This window comes from Haemorhous mexicanus, chromosome 8 (assembly GCF_027477595.1).
Source record: "Haemorhous mexicanus isolate bHaeMex1 chromosome 8, bHaeMex1.pri, whole genome shotgun sequence".
Lineage (NCBI taxonomy): Eukaryota > Metazoa > Chordata > Aves > Passeriformes > Fringillidae > Haemorhous > Haemorhous mexicanus.
The window spans coordinates 22,666,673-22,683,016 of record NC_082348.1 but is presented as its reverse complement, the minus strand read 5'-3'; the positions used below and the strand labels follow the sequence as shown (position 1 = coordinate 22,683,016).

Genomic DNA, 16,344 nt, shown 5'->3' with positions numbered 1-16,344 from the left:
AAATTGGCTTATAATCACATTTTTTTGATGCAGATTGTGTTCCTTTGTAATTGCTAATATAAAAAGTCATTATCTTCTATATTGTTTAACCTGTTGCTCTTTTTTTTCCCAGAAAAACCCAGCCCACCAGAAAAGCTAGGAGTAACAAACGTCACAAAGGATAGTGTTTCTCTTTCATGGCTAAAACCAGAACATGATGGTGGAAGCAGAATTGTTAGCTACCTCCTTGAAGCTCTTGAGAAAGGACAGCAAAAATGGGTTAAGTGTGCAGTTGTAAAGACAACTCATCATGTTGTCCATGGTCTTAAGGAAAACGTTGACTATTTCTTCAGGGTGTCTGCAGAAAACCAAGCGGGTTTAAGTGATCCTAAGGAACTGCTGCTCCCTGTTACAGTTAAGGAGCAATTAGGTACGCTTCCTGACATGAGACAAAAGTCACATTCAATTGCATTAATATTTTAAAAGATGGAACATTCTTTTAATGGTTTGGAAATATTTTCTTTTTCAGAATCTCCTGAGATTGACATGAAGGGCTTCCCTCATAACACTGTGTATGTTCGAGCAGGATCAAATCTAAAAGTTGAAATTCCAGTTACTGGAAAACCATTGCCAAAGGTGACACTGTCTAGAGATGGTGTTGCACTGAAACCTACCATGAGATTTCACACAGAAACCACTGCAGAAAGTCTCATCATTAACCTTAAAGAAAGTGTGGCTGCTGATGCTGGCAGATATGACATTACTGCTGCAAACTCAAGTGGCACCACAAAATCATTTGTTAATATTGTTGTGCTGGATAGACCCGGTCCTCCTGTTGGTCCTGTTGCCCTTAGTGATGTCACTGAAGAGAGTGTAACACTCAGATGGCAACCACCAGCTTATGATGGTGGAAGTCAGGTTACCAACTATATTGTACTGAAAAGAGAAACAAGTACTGCTGCTTGGTCTGAAGTGTCTGCCACTGTTGCAAGAACCGTTATCAAAGTTATGAGGCTGACAACGGGAGAAGAGTACCAGTTCCGCATCAAAGCTGAGAACCGCTTTGGCATCAGCGATCACATAGACTCACAGTGTGTGGTTGTCAAGCTTCCTTACAGTGAGTAACGTGCTTCTCGTGGTATACATTGATGTTTTAGTGCTCTCATGCTGAAAATACAATTTTGTTAACGATCAATTCTTTTGCTATCATCAGCTACACCGGGCCCTCCTTCTACACCATGGGTCACTAATGTTACCCGAGAGAGTATTACTGTTGGATGGCATGAACCAGTCACTAATGGTGGCAGTGCCATCACTGGATATCACCTGGAAATGAAAGACAGAAACAGCATATTATGGCAGAAGGCTAACAAGACCCTTATTCGTACCACTCATTTCAAAGTCACCACAATCAGCGCTGGCCTTATCTATGAATTTAGAGTTTATGCAGAAAATGCAGCTGGCATTGGAAAAGCAAGTCGTCCTTCTGATCCAGTCCTTGCAATTGATGCTTGTGGTATGTATTGTCTATAAAATAATGAAGCCCAGCTATTCTGTTCCCCTGTGATAGTCTGTCCTGTACAATAAGACAATATTCAAAATAGCTGTTAATTATTGACAATATTCTTGTTTCCTTCTGCAGAACCACCAAGAAACGTTCGTGCCTCAGATATTTCCAAGACCTCTATCACTCTCTCCTGGCAGAAGCCAGCATTTGATGGTGGCAGCAAAATCACTGGATACATCGTAGAAAAGCGTGATCTTCCAGATGGCAGATGGACAAAAGCTAGCTTCACCAATGTTATTGAGACTCAGTTCACAGTATCTGGCCTGACACAGAATTCCAAGTATGAATTCCGGGTCTTTGCAAAGAATGCTGTCGGTTCCATCAGTAATCCCTCAGATGTTGTGGGTCCTATCACATGTGTTGATACATACGGTAAGTGTTTTGCAATGATATAATTTTGGTGTACTAGGACAATGGCTGTGCTGTTTTGTAGATTCATGGTCTTTTAAATATATGGTTAGTTTAAATATATGGCTAGTTTATGGCTTTAAATATATGGCTAGTTTACAGTGATTGATTCAAGAAGCATGACTGACTGTGAGCATTTGGGCATGATTGTAAGGAGCATCTCTGGCTGTATCTCCATTTTTAAAGTCTTCTGGTATCTTTTTTCTCTAAGCAAAAGAAGTCTGCCCATGGTTCAAGTGGTTATATTTATACATGTAATTGTCTTTTCTTCATAGGATTAGTTCTAACTTATTCTAGCTTTACGATTTAAGTAATATATGCTCTCCTACTTTATCTGTATTTTTCAAATACCTTTAACTATTAGATTAAATAGGGCAGTATTATTTAGGGATTTTATTAAATACAGGGCTACAAAAGACATGTTTTTAACTTATTCTTATTTTTTCTTAAGGTGCACCTGAAATTGATGTGCCACCAGAATATACAGAGGTGGTGAAATACAAAGCAGGAACTTCAGTTAAGCTAAAACTAGGGATCTCAGGCAAGCCTATACCCACAATTGAATGGTTCAAAAATGGCAATGAGGTACTAACCAGTGCACTAGTGTCTTTTGAAAGCACAACAGAATTTGCTTCTATACTCATCAAGGATGCAAATCGACTCGACAGTGGCACCTATGAATTAAAATTGAAGAATGCCATGGGTTCAGCATCAGCCCATATTAGAGTACAGATACTTGGTAAGCCTTGAGATGCAACTGTTAAATAATAATCAAACAATAAACAAATACTATTAAATAAACAATACTATTCAACAATAATTCAGTAGTGAATACTTAACATCTTCTTTCTTCTGCCTTCCACAGACAAGCCAGGACCCCCAGGTGGACCTATACAGTTTAAGACAGTCACTGCTGAAAAGATTACAATAATGTGGGACCCACCAGCAGATGATGGTGGTGCCCCTATAACACACTATGTTGTTGAAAAGCGGGAAACAAGTCGGGTTGTATGGTCTTTAATTTCTGAAAAACTGGAGGCATGTATTGTAACTACAACAAAACTCATCAAAGGAAATGAGTATCTGTTCCGTGTCCGTGGTGTGAACAAGTTTGGAATTGGTGATCCACTGGAATCTGAGCCCGTTATAGCCAAAAATTCATTTGGTAAGAAATAAGTTCTATAAAATAGCTTATGCAACTGCATTGTCGAGTGTACTGTTTGTAAGGAGCACTGATTTACTGACATTTGATTTTTTTATTCAGTTACACCTGGACCACCTAGTACACCAGAAGTCACGAAGATAACCAAGAATTCTATGACTGTTGTCTGGAGTAGGCCCACTGTTGATGGAGGCAGTGAAATATCAGGGTATTTTCTGGAGAAACGTGACAAGAAGAGTCTGAGTTGGTTCAAGGTCTCTAAAGAAACCATTCGGGACACCAGACAGAAAGTAACAGGTCTGACTGAGAACAGCGAATATCATTTCCGAGTTTGTGCCGTCAATGCAGCTGGACCAGGTCCATTCTCTGAGGCTTCTGACTTCTACAAAGCTGCAGATCCTGTTGGTAAGATTCAACGTGCATTTCTTCCAATAGGTTAGAAATCAATGGAAAACGAGTAGTTAGGGTGGGATTGTATCATAATTGAGGGCAGATTTTCTTCCTCTTACAATTAATGGGATTCTGATTGGTGGTTTTTTCCCCCATAAACTATCATTTACAGATAAGCCAGGCACACCAACAAAGCTGAAAGTTGTGGACACAACCAAGACATCTGTTACCCTTGGCTGGATTAAACCTGCTTATGATGGAGGAAGTCCAATTACCCACTATGTGGTGGAGAAGAGGGAAGGTGAAGAGCAAGAATGGACTGTAGTCAGTACCAAGGGAGAAGTGAGAACAACTGAATATGTTGTATCCCACCTTCAGCCAAGTGTTAATTACTATTTCCGTGTATCTGCTATGAATTGTGCTGGACAAGGAGAGCCTATTGAAATGATGGAACCCGTTCAAGCTAAAGACATTCTTGGTACTGTATTTCTTTGTGATTTATCTTTTTCCTGTATGGTTTGTTTTTTGGTTTTTTTTTTTAACCATTTCTTATTTTACGTTCTAAGTGTGCATTATTAATTTTTTTATTTATTTCCACAGTGGCACCAGAGATTGATCTGGATGTTGCTCTTCGGACATCTATTGTCGCTAAAGCAGGTGAAGATGTGGAAATAACGATTCCATTCAAGGGAAGACCTCCTCCAACAGTTACGTGGAGAAAGGGGGACAAGAATCTTGGCTCTGATGAAAGATATATCATCCAAAACACAGAATCGTCTACACTACTTATTATTCCTCAAGTCACACGAAATGATACAGGAAAATATGTTCTTACAATTGAAAATGGAGTTGGAGAAGCAAAATCATCATTTGTGAATGTAAAAGTACTTGACACACCTTCTGCATGCCAGAAGCTGCAGCTCAAGCATGTTTCTCGTGGCACAGTTACACTGGTGTGGGAGCCACCTCTCATCAATGGTGGTTCTGAAATAACAAATTATGTTGTTGAAAAAAGAGATGCTACAAAGAGGGCCTGGTCAACTGTTACAACAAAGTGTTCTCATACCACCTTTAAACTGACTAACCTGTCAGAAAAGACTGCATTCTTTTTCCGTGTTCTTGCTGAAAATGAAATTGGACTAGGTGAACCTTGTGAGACAACTGAACCAGTGAAAGCTGCAGATGTACCTGGACCTGTAAAAGACCTAGCCATGAAAGACTCTACAAAGAGTTCTGTTAAATTGCAGTGGAGCAAACCTGACTATGATGGTGGTAGCATTATATCAGACTATGTTATTGAAAAGAAACTTCAGGAAGAAAAAGAATGGACATATGCAGGCACAAGCAAGAGCTGTGAATTTGTAGCTGAAAAACTTAAAGAGCTTTCTGTCATGGAATTCAGAGTCTTTGCTAAAAACGAAAAAGGCATGAGTGACTCTGTTACTGTTGGACCCATTACTGTGAAAGAACTTATAATAACACCTGAGGCTGACCTTTCTGATATTCCTGGAGGTCAGATTGCAGTTAGAATTGGACATAATCTGCACGCTGAAATGCCCTATAAAGGTAAACCTAATCCATCAATGAGCTGGCTCAAGGACAACCTCCCTCTTAAAGAAACAGAACATCTTCGTTTCAAGAAAACTGAAAACAAGATAAGTTTAAGTATCAAGAATGTGAAAAAGGAGCATGGTGGCAAATACACTTTAATTCTTGATAATGTAGTCTGCAGAAAGTCATTCACAATCACTGTAATCACTCTTGGTCCTCCATCTAAGCCAAAAGCACCTTTAAGAATAGATGAAATCAAAGCAGATAGTGTAGTTTTGTCATGGGAGGCTCCTGATGATGACGGGGGAGGAGAAATTACTGGCTACAGTATTGAGAAGAGAGAAACATCACAAATGAACTGGAAGCTGGTGTGTTCAAGTGCTGCAAGAACAACCTTCAAAGTACCAAACCTTGTTAAAGATACTGAATATCAGTTTAGAGTTCGTGCAGAAAACAGATACGGAGTGAGCCCACCTCTTGTCTCAGCAGATGTTGTGGCAAAGCACCAGTTTAAACCACCAGGTGCCCCAGGCAAGCCTGTTGTATACAACGTGACTGCTGATGGAATGAGCATTTCTTGGGATGCTCCCGTTTATGATGGTGGTTCGGAGATTATGGGATACCATGTTGAAAAGAAGGAAAGAAACAGTATTTTGTGGCAGAAGGTTAATGTTGCATTAATATCTAATAGAGAATACAGGATTACTGGACTGCTTGAGGGCCTGGATTACCAATTCCAAGTATATGCTGAAAACGCTGCAGGTCTAAGCCGAGCTAGTGAGCCAAGCAAATTTACTTTGGCAGTCTCTCCAGTGGGTAAGTGGATGACTCATCCAAGAAAATTCTCTTCTTGTAGATTATTGTGAGCAGTAATAAAAACAACTCTTCATTATTTTCCTTTCAGACCCACCTGGTACTCCCGATTACATTGATGTCACTAGGGAAACCATCACCCTGAAATGGAACCCCCCTCTGCGTGACGGAGGCAGTAAGATTGTGGCCTACAGCATCGAGAAGCGGCAAGGAAGCGCAGACCGTTGGCTCAGGTGTAACTTTACTGATGTCAGTGAGTGCCAATATACGGTTACCGGGCTCAGTCCAGGTGACCGATACGAATTCAGAGTGCTTGCAAGAAATGCTGTTGGTACCATCAGCCCACCTTCACAGTCTTCAGGCTATATCATGACCAGAGATGAAAACGGTAAGAATTTTTTTTAATATGCTTGGGTATTGAAACCAGATAAAATTTCTGGCTGTACTGATGGGAAGTGGGAAGTCAAGGGGCGAAGAACTTATGACTGAGGTCCTCCCAGTCAATTCAGAACATTCATGTTCATACTCCAAGGCGGGAAAGTCTAAATTAAAGACCCAAATCTGGCAGATATACATAATCAATTGTTGAAATGCTTAGCACTCTACATTGCTCTTGGAGAAGCAGCAGCAGCAGCAAAATTGGAAAGAAGGCATGGACTGTAATATTCCAATGCACTGAATAGTTTCAGAATTAAAAAGTGCCTCAGGTTGCTTGGCATACTATTAACACCACATATTAACTGTAACTTTCACCTTTATATATGTGCAAATATATATATGATGCACTTATGGATACTTAGAGGAAAAATAAGTTTATCACTCATATAATAACAGCTATTTAGAGAATGCCATTTTTTAAGTGAAATAATTTTATATTTCACGGACTTTTATAATTAGTACATTTAAAAGAGTACCAGAAAAATATTTAGCTATATGGAAATTCATTTATATTTTCCTTTTTTAGTTGTTCCAACAATTGAATTTGGTGCTGAACACTTTGAAGGCCTTACTGTTAAAGCTGGAGAGAGCATTAGACTTAAAGCTCTAATCAGAGGACGTCCAGTACCTAAAGTGACGTGGTTTAAGGATGGTAAAGAGATTGATAAAATGATGAACATAGAAATAACTACAGCTCTAGGACATAGTACAATCTTCATTAGAGATGCTGTCCGGGAACATCGTGGAGTGTACACAGTAGAAGCCAAAAATGCATCAGGCACTAAACGAGAAGATATTACCATCAGAGTACAAGGTACTGCACCAAGCACTTTCAGCGTGCTTTTTTTAAAATAGTATTTTATTCTAAGTGTCAGCAAATTATAACTCTGAACCTTTGAAATTGCAGACACACCAGGAAAAGTTGGTGGACCAATACGATTCACAAACATCACTGGAGAAAAAGTCACATTATGGTGGGAGCCTCCAGCTAATGATGGCTGTGCTTCTATTTCTCACTACATAATTGAAAAACGTGAAACCAGCAGGATTGCTTGGGCATTAGTTGAAGATAAATGTGAAGCTTGCAGCTATACAGCACTTAAATTAATTAAGGGCAATGAGTATCAATTCCGTGTCTCTGCAGTGAACAAATTTGGAGTTGGCAGACCATTGGAGTCTGATCCAGTTATCGCACAAATACCTTACAGTAAGTTTCCACCTCTTTCTGCACAAACACCCATGGAGTTAACATCTTGTCCTTCTAATGACATTTTTCTTTGTTTTTAGCTCTCCCTGATGCACCAGGAGCTCCAGAGCCTACCAATGTAACAGGAGACAGTATCACACTCACATGGGCAAGACCAGAGTCAGATGGTGGAAGCGAGATAAATGAGTACATTCTTGAAAGGAGAGAAAAGAAGAGCATGCGCTGGGTTAAAGTATCCAGCAAGAGGCCCATTACTGAGAACAGATACAGAGTAACTGGCCTTATTGAAGGCAATGAGTATGAGTTCCATGTCATGGCCGAAAACGCTGCAGGGGTTGGACCTCCAAGCGACGTGTCAAAGCTGATTAAATGCAGAGAGCCAGTCAGCCCACCAAGTGCTCCTAATGTTGTCAAGGTGACAGACACATCAAAGACTAGTGTCAGCTTAGAGTGGACAAAGCCAGTTTTTGATGGAGGCATGGAAATAATTGGGTACATCATTGAGATGTGCAAAGCTGATCTTGAAGCATGGCAGAAAGTCAATGCAGAGACTGTTATTGCTACTAAATATACCGTTGTTGATTTGGAGGCAGGAGAACACTATAAATTCAGAGTTAGTGCTGTCAATGGTGCTGGCAGAGGAGAAAGCTGCGAAGTTCCTGCTTCAGTCCAAACTGTGGACAGGCTTTCTGCACCTGAAATTGATATTGATGCAAATTTCAAGCAGACTCATATTGTAAGAGCAGGTGCAAGCATTCGTCTATTTATCGCCTTCTCTGGAAGGCCAGTTCCTACTGCGGTGTGGTCCAAAGCAGATGCCAATCTTAGTTTGCGCGCTGATATTCAAACAACTGATTCATTCAGCACATTGACTGTAGAGGAATGCAATAGAAATGATGCTGGCAAGTATGTCTTTACCGTGGAAAACAACAGTGGAAGCAAGTCTATTACATTTACTGTCAAGGTTTTGGACACACCTGGTCCACCAGGTCCTATTACCTTTAAAGATGTGTCCCGAACATCTATTACTTTAATGTGGGATGCTCCTGTTCTGGATGGAGGCTCTCGTATCCACCACTATGTTGTGGAAAAACGTGAAGCAAGTCGTCGTAGCTGGCAAGTAGTGAGTTCAAAATGCACTCGACAAATCTTTAAGGTCACAGATCTAGCAGAAGGTATGCCATATTACTACCGAGTATCAGCAGAAAATGAATATGGTGTAGGTGAACCCTGTGAATTAACAGAACCAGTTGTGGCCACAGAAGAACCTGCTCCACCTAAGAGATTAGATATTGTTGATACAACCAAATCTTCTGTAGTTTTAGCTTGGCTTAAACCTGATCATGATGGTGGTAGCCGTATTACTGGATACCTTCTTGAAATGAAACAAAAAGGATCTGACTCCTGGACTGTAGCTGGACAAACCAAGCAGCTTACTTTCACAGTTGAAGGCCTTGTGGAGAACACAGAATATGAGTTCCGGGTCAAGGCGAGGAATGATGCTGGCTACAGTGAGCCAAGAGAAGCTTTCTCTTCTGTAATTGTTAAGGAGCCACAGATTGAACCAACAGCAGATCTCAGTGACATAAGCAGACAGCTTATAACATGCAAGGCTGGAAGCACCTTTACTATTGATATACCAATCAGTGGGCGCCCAGCTCCAAAAGTGACATGGAAACTTGAGGAGATGAGGCTGAAGGAAACTGAGAGAGTGACCATCAAGACAACAAAAGACCGAACCACGCTGACTGTAAAAGACAGTATGAGAGGGGACTCTGGTAAATACTACCTTACACTTGAGAACACTGCTGGTGTGAAAACATTTACTGTCACAGTGGTAGTCATAGGAAGGCCAGGTCCTGTCACTGGCCCAATTGAAATATCATCTGTATCTGCTGAGTCCTGTGTCTTGACCTGGAAAGAACCTGAAGATGATGGCGGCAGTGACATTACAAACTACATTGTAGAGAAACGTGAATCTGGCACAACAGCGTGGCAGCTGGTGAATTCTAGTGTGAAACGCACACAGATCAAAGTCAGTCATCTCACAAAATATCAAGAGTACAGTTTCCGAGTGAGCTCAGAAAATAGATTTGGTGTCAGCAAGCCAGTTGAATCAAAAACAGTAGTTGCTGAGCATCCATTTGGTAGGTGAAACACTTCTCAAATTTTGTTATTTTCTTCTGACTGAGGTTTTTACAATTACTAACATTTTCCTCCCCACCTTTTTCATGTTTAGTCCCACCAAGCCCACCCTCAAGGCCAGAAGTCTATTCTGTGTCTGCAAGTGCCATGGCCATTCGCTGGGAGGAACCCTATCATGATGGTGGCAGCAAAGTCATTGGATATTGGGTGGAAAAGAAGGAGCGCAACACCATCCTTTGGGTGAAGGAGAACAAAGTACCATGCTGTGACTGCAACTATAAAGTCACGGGATTGGTGGAAGGCCTAGAATATCAATTCAGAACCTATGCTCTAAATGCTGCAGGTGTTAGCAAAGCCAGTGAAGCTTCCAGACCCGTAGTGGCTCAAAATCCAGTTGGTAAGCATTATTTTTAGAGTTACGTTGTTATTCAAGCTAAAATAGGATTGCATTTCTCATTTTTTCTGCTTTATTCCTCCAGATCCACCAGGAAGACCAGAAGTAACAGATGTCACCAGATCTACAGTGTCGCTGAGCTGGTCACCTCCACTTTATGATGGTGGAAGCAAAATAGTTGGATATATTGTTGAGCGCAAACCATATAACGAATCTGGTGATGGACGTTGGCTGAAATGCAATTATACCATTGTCTCGGAAAACTTTTTTACTGTGACAGCTCTTAGCGAAGACGAAGCCTATGAGTTCCGCGTACTAGCAAAGAATGCTGCTGGTGTGATTAGCAAAGGATCTGAATCAACTGGTGCTGTCATTTGCAAGGATGAATACAGTAAGGAATATTTACTTGGAACAATTAAAAACATAATGTTCTATTTTTAGTACTGTCATGTAATTTTTTTTCCGAATCTCTTTTTCCAGCACCACCAAAAGCTGAACTTGATGCCAGACTGCAGGGAGAAGTTTTGAGCATTAGGGCTGGATCAGATCTTGTTCTTGATGCAGCCGTTGGTGGAAAACCAGAACCAAAAGTCTTCTGGTCCAAAGGTGACAGGGAACTGGAGCTATGTGAAAAGATATCTCTGCAGTATACCAGCAAACGAGCTATTGCGATTATCAAGTTCTGTGACAGAAGTGATAGTGGAAAATATACCCTGACAGTTAAAAATGCCAGTGGGATGAAACAAATTTCTGTTCTTGTCAAGGTGCTTGGTATGTATCCTGTGATTAGTATTAATACTTAGTATACTGAAAAAAATCAGCATTCTTTTAAATAAGAATGAGAAGCTTTTCCTTAGCCACTAATGACAGTATTTATTTTGATTCCTACACAGATTCACCAGGTCCATGTGCAGGCAAAATCACAGTTAGCAGAGTAACAGAAGAGAAATGTACTCTGGCATGGAACATTCCTGAGGAAGATGGTGGTGCAGAAATCACTCACTACATCATAGAAAGGCGTGAAACCAGCAGACTTCACTGGGTTATTGTTGAGGCTGAATGCCAGACTTTATCAACTGTGGTAACAAAGCTTATTAAAAATAATGAATACATTTTCCGTGTGAGAGCTGTCAACAAATATGGACCAGGTGTTCCACTTGAATCAGAAACTGTGATTGCCAGGAATGCTTTCAGTGAGTGTTACTACCTTACATTCTGCATCAGAATTTGTGGAATAATTCTCATGGTTAAACAATGTGTTGAACAATCTCTTTTTTTTCCTCACCTTTTAAAAAAATAGCTATTCCAACACAGCCTGGTGCTCCTGAAGAAGTGAGTGTTGGCAAGGAGCATATCATTATTCAGTGGTCCAAACCAGAATCGGATGGTGGCAGTGAGATTAAGGACTATCTTGTGGACAAACGTGAAAGGAAGAGTCTGCGCTGGACACGAGTGAATAGAGATTATACCATTTATGACACCAGACTGAAAGTCACTGGTCTCATGGAAGGGGGCCAGTACCAATTCCGTGTCACTGCAGTGAATGCTGCTGGAAACAGTGAACCCAGTGAAGCTTCACAATACATGTTATGTAAAGAACCATCATGTAAGTTTCTATACTTAAAACATGTTTCAATATTATTTATAATAATGGAGCATTAACTCACAAGTTTAACTAAGAAACCCATAACCACACATAAACTCACTGTACTAGATAGTATTGGAATAACTTAAAACCAGTTATAGTTCATATTAAATGCATTTCCTGGAATTAACTGTCTGTAAATTGGTTTTAGCTGTAAAATGTTTTCTATACCAATATAAAATGCATTTTCTTCTTTTTCAAAGACACTCCTGCATCACCTTCAGTTCCAAGAGTTGTGGATACTACAATGCACAGCATCAGTTTAGCATGGTCAAAGCCCACATATGATGGTGGTGCTGACCTCTTAGGCTATGTTCTTGAAATGAAAGAAGAAGGTAGTGAACAGTGGTATCGAGCACATACAGCCGCCACTCTGAGGAATGCTGAGTTCACCGTGACGGGTCTTAAAGCAAACCACAAATACCAATTCCGAGTTGCTGCAACAAACGTAAATGGTATGAGTGAATTTAGCGAATCATCAGCAGAAATAGAACCTGTGGAAAGAATAGGTAATTTGAAAACCTAATATATATTTTAAGGAAACTATATTTTCCTTTAGGACTTCTGTAAGATTAACTAACTCCATATTTCTTACCCCCTTCATCAGAAACACCTGAACTTGAGCTTGCTGATGATCTGAAGAAGACAGTTACAGTCAGAGCTGGTGGTTCCCTGCGCCTAATGGTCTCTGTATCTGGCAGACCTGCTCCTGTAATCACATGGAGCAAGCAGGGTGTTGACCTTGTAAGTCGAGGTATTATTGATACTACAGACAGCTACACTCTGCTTATTGTGGATAAAGTTAATCGGTATGATGCTGGCAAATACGTCATTGAGGCTGAAAATCAATCAGGGAAAAAATCTGCAACTATTTCTGTGAAAGTGTATGGTAAGTACTGCTACAATTGTTTGTGAGCATCACAGCACTCTGCATTCTTGAAATAAGTGTCATTCATTTCCAAATGAAGTTTGCATTTTAAATAACATGAGAATGAGAATGAGAAGTCAGAGACAATATCTAATCCAAACGAAAATACATAATTTCTGGAGCTGTGCTAGTTTATAAATCAAATCCCAGTATTTTTGTTTTATGCAGAAGTAATCATTGACTGTAAAATGAAAAGATCCAAAAATGGAAAAAAAAATTGTTTGTTTGTTTTAGATACACCTGGTCCACCACCTGCAGTGAGAATTAAGGAAGTATCAAAAGATTCCGTGACACTTACTTGGGACATTCCAGTCATTGATGGTGGAGCCCCAGTCAACAATTACATAATTGAGAAACGTGAAGCTTCCATGAGAGCTTACAAGACTGTCACTACCAAATGCAGCAAGACATTTTACAGAGTTACTGGACTTCTGGAAGGAGCTTTGTATTATTTCAGAGTACTACCAGAAAATATTTACGGCATCGGTGAAGGCTGTGAAACATCTGATGCAGTACTGGTATCTGATGTCCCCATGGTACCACAAAAACTCGAGGTGATTGACACCACTAAATCAACTGTTACACTTGCTTGGGAGAAGCCCCTGCATGATGGTGGCAGCAGATTGACTGGCTATGTCATCGAGGCCAGCAAAGCTGGAACAGAAAGGTGGCTGAAGGTAGTGACGTTGAAGCCTACCGTCTACGAGCACACCATTATCTCTCTCAATGAAGGTGAACAGTACTTGTTCAGGGTCAGAGCACAGAATCAGAAGGGCGTGTCGGAACCACGCGAGATTGTCACAGCAGTGACAGTTCAGGACCGAAAGGGTAGGTGTCTACTGTTGAAAGCAGTAGGGTCAAGCTTACACCAAATGAATGTGGGAGGTACAAAGCAGGTGTTTAAAATATCAATTATTTGCTTTCCTTAGTTCTACCAACAATTGACTTCGCTGGAATACCTCAGAAGACAATCCATGTGCCTGCTGGCAAGCCCATTGAATTAGCCATTCCAATAGAAGGACGACCACCTCCAACTGCATCTTGGTTCTTTGCTGGTTCTAAACTAAAAGAATCAGAACGCATCAAAATGGAGACTTCTGCCAAGATGGCCAAATTAACTGTGCGTGAGACCACCATACATGACACAGGGGAGTATACACTTGAACTGAAGAACACAACTGGAACAGTTACTGATACATTAAAGGTTATAATCCTTGGTAAGACTTCATCAAAATAATTGTCCATAACCTTCCTTCATTTAAACTTTTACATGAGAAATACTTTTTTTGCACCTGTTTTGTAAACTTCTTTTCTTTTTTTTCCCCTAGACAAGCCTGGACCACCTATTGGACCTATCAGAATTGACGAAATTGATGCAAATTATGTAACCATCTCATGGGAGCCTCCTGAGCTGGATGGTGGAGCGGCCCTTAGTGGCTATGTGGTAGAACAGCGTGATGCTCACCGTCCTGGATGGCTGCCAGTTTCAGAGTCAGTAACCAGGACAACATTTAAGTTCACCAGACTTGTTGAAGGTGCAGAATATGTGTTCCGTGTAGCTGCTACAAACCGCTTTGGGATTGGATCTTACCTGCAGTCTGAAATTATAGAATGCAAGAGCAGAATCCGTAAGTCTCAATCTTTGTTCAACCTCTATCTTTAAAATTAAAAATATATATTTAAATTGGCTTATCTATCCACACATGTACTAGAATTTTCTAGATGTTGCTACTTCCTTTTGCCAGATAAAATTGTACATTGTAATGCACAGTAATCGTGTTATTTTCCAGAGGAAAAATGCCATCCATAAATCTGTATAGGTATTATAGATGTACTGCACAGAATGTAGATGGTAAACTTGGATTTTCTGCTCAGGTCTACCATTAGTCTTGAAAAAGTTCTCTACCCCATTACAAAACAAGAAGTTTTAACCAATTTGTAAATTACTTAGGTACCTGCTAATAAAAGAGTTTGATAAGACATTGATTTTACATTCTTACTCACAATATGCCACATCCGCACTAGTGTATAAAGTCGTCTGACACTTTCTTCACTAATTGCATGTCATGTTTTTACAGGTATTCCTGGTCCTCCTGGCACTCCAGAAGTGTTTGATATCTCTCGAGATGGCATGACATTGACTTGGTATCCTCCAGAAGATGATGGTGACTCACAGATTACTGGCTATATTGTGGAACGCAAAGAAGTTAGAGCAGATAGATGGATCCGTGCCAACAAAGTTCCAGTCACCATGACTCGTTACCGTTCCACTGGGTTGGTTGAAGGGTTAGAATATGAGCACCGGGTGACAGCAATCAACGCCAGAGGCACTGGAAAACCCAGCCGTCCTTCCAAGTCTGCTGTTGCCAGAGATCCAATTGGTAAGTAATTTCCTACAAATATTGAACACGTGATGGTAGAAGGGAATGGCATTATGGTAGAGTTAATTCTAATTTGGAAATTTTTCTGGGTGTACTAACAAATGAGATTCTGACTGGAGAAAACAAAGAAAATGTTAGTGAAAATCTTTCATTCAAAGTTTTCCTTTTTAAATTCCCTATAACTTATTACAGATTGTAAGTTGCAAGTTGGCATTTATTTCATCTTTTGAATATTCATAGAAACAAATCCCACCTGCTTATCTAATCTTCTCTTCCAGCTCCTCCAGGTAAACCTCAGAATCCAAGAGTCACTGATACTACAAGAACATCTGTCTCCCTGGCTTGGAGTCCACCAGAAGATGAAGGTGGTTCCAAAGTTACTGGCTACTTAATTGAGATGCAGAAGGTTGATCAAATTGAATGGACCAAGTGCAACACTACGCCGACCAAGATTCGGGAATACACCTTGACACATCTTCCTCAAGGCGCAGAGTACAGATTCCGAGTGCTAGCCTGTAATGCTGGTGGGCCAGGAGAACCTGCTGAAGTTCCAGGAACAGTCAAAATTACAGAAATGCTTGGTAAGACATTTCAAGCCTTAGCTCTTGTTGGAAGCGGTCTTAAAAAAAATTTTTGCCTAAAGCAGGTATGATATCATCTGTAGAATGACATAGCATGACATGTTATTTTTGTTTGCAGAATATCCTGACTATGAACTTGATGAAAAATACCAAGAAGGTCTCATGGTGAGACAAGGAGGCGTAATCAGGCTTACAATACCCATTAAGGGTAAGCCCATCCCAGTATGCAAATGGACAAAAGAAGGACAGGACATCAGCAAGAGGGCCATGATTGCGACTTCTGAGACTCACACAGAACTTGTGATCAAAGATGCTGAAAGAGAAGATTCGGGCACCTATGATTTGGTACTGGAAAACAAGTGCGGCAAGAAAGCCGTGTACATTAAAGTCAGAGTGATTGGCATTCCAAATCCACCAGAAGGACCACTTGAGTATGATGATATACAAGCTCGTTCTGTCAGAGTGAGCTGGAGACCTCCTACAGATGATGGTGGTGCAGATATCCTGGGTTATATTGTTGAGAGAAGAGAAGTACCGAAGACTGCCTGGTACACTGTTGACTCTAGAGTGAAAGGGACATCACTAGTGGTGAAAGGACTCAAAGAAAATGTGGAATATCACTTCCGTGTTTCTGCTGAAAACCATTTCGGTATTAGCAAATCTCTCAAATCTGAAGAACCAGCAGTACCAAAGACACCTCTGAGTAAGTTTTCTTTCCAAATCAAAAGAAAAAAAGATAAATTAATTACTGCATT

At 40.5% G+C, this 16,344-nt stretch overlaps 1 protein-coding gene across 1 annotated transcript in view; it reads left to right on the top strand.

Annotated features, from left to right (window-relative positions):
* The window catches only part of TTN (titin), a 236,589-nt gene that overhangs the window by 208,066 nt on the left and 12,179 nt on the right, over positions 1-16,344 (top strand). Inside the window, exons 281-306 of the mRNA XM_059852303.1 lie at positions 113-409; positions 509-1,096; positions 1,193-1,495; positions 1,622-1,918; positions 2,406-2,693; positions 2,820-3,119; positions 3,219-3,521; positions 3,679-3,984; positions 4,107-5,873; positions 5,962-6,258; positions 6,835-7,122; positions 7,216-7,515; positions 7,596-9,662; positions 9,755-10,057; positions 10,140-10,445; positions 10,535-10,825; positions 10,948-11,247; positions 11,355-11,660; positions 11,903-12,208; positions 12,307-12,588; positions 12,862-13,455; positions 13,557-13,844; positions 13,956-14,255; positions 14,706-15,008; positions 15,287-15,589; positions 15,708-16,292. Of these exons, the coding sequence (XP_059708286.1) occupies positions 113-409; positions 509-1,096; positions 1,193-1,495; positions 1,622-1,918; positions 2,406-2,693; positions 2,820-3,119; positions 3,219-3,521; positions 3,679-3,984; positions 4,107-5,873; positions 5,962-6,258; positions 6,835-7,122; positions 7,216-7,515; positions 7,596-9,662; positions 9,755-10,057; positions 10,140-10,445; positions 10,535-10,825; positions 10,948-11,247; positions 11,355-11,660; positions 11,903-12,208; positions 12,307-12,588; positions 12,862-13,455; positions 13,557-13,844; positions 13,956-14,255; positions 14,706-15,008; positions 15,287-15,589; positions 15,708-16,292 (11,868 nt within the window). The remainder of the gene's footprint in view (positions 1-112; positions 410-508; positions 1,097-1,192; positions 1,496-1,621; positions 1,919-2,405; positions 2,694-2,819; positions 3,120-3,218; positions 3,522-3,678; positions 3,985-4,106; positions 5,874-5,961; positions 6,259-6,834; positions 7,123-7,215; positions 7,516-7,595; positions 9,663-9,754; positions 10,058-10,139; positions 10,446-10,534; positions 10,826-10,947; positions 11,248-11,354; positions 11,661-11,902; positions 12,209-12,306; positions 12,589-12,861; positions 13,456-13,556; positions 13,845-13,955; positions 14,256-14,705; positions 15,009-15,286; positions 15,590-15,707; positions 16,293-16,344) is intronic.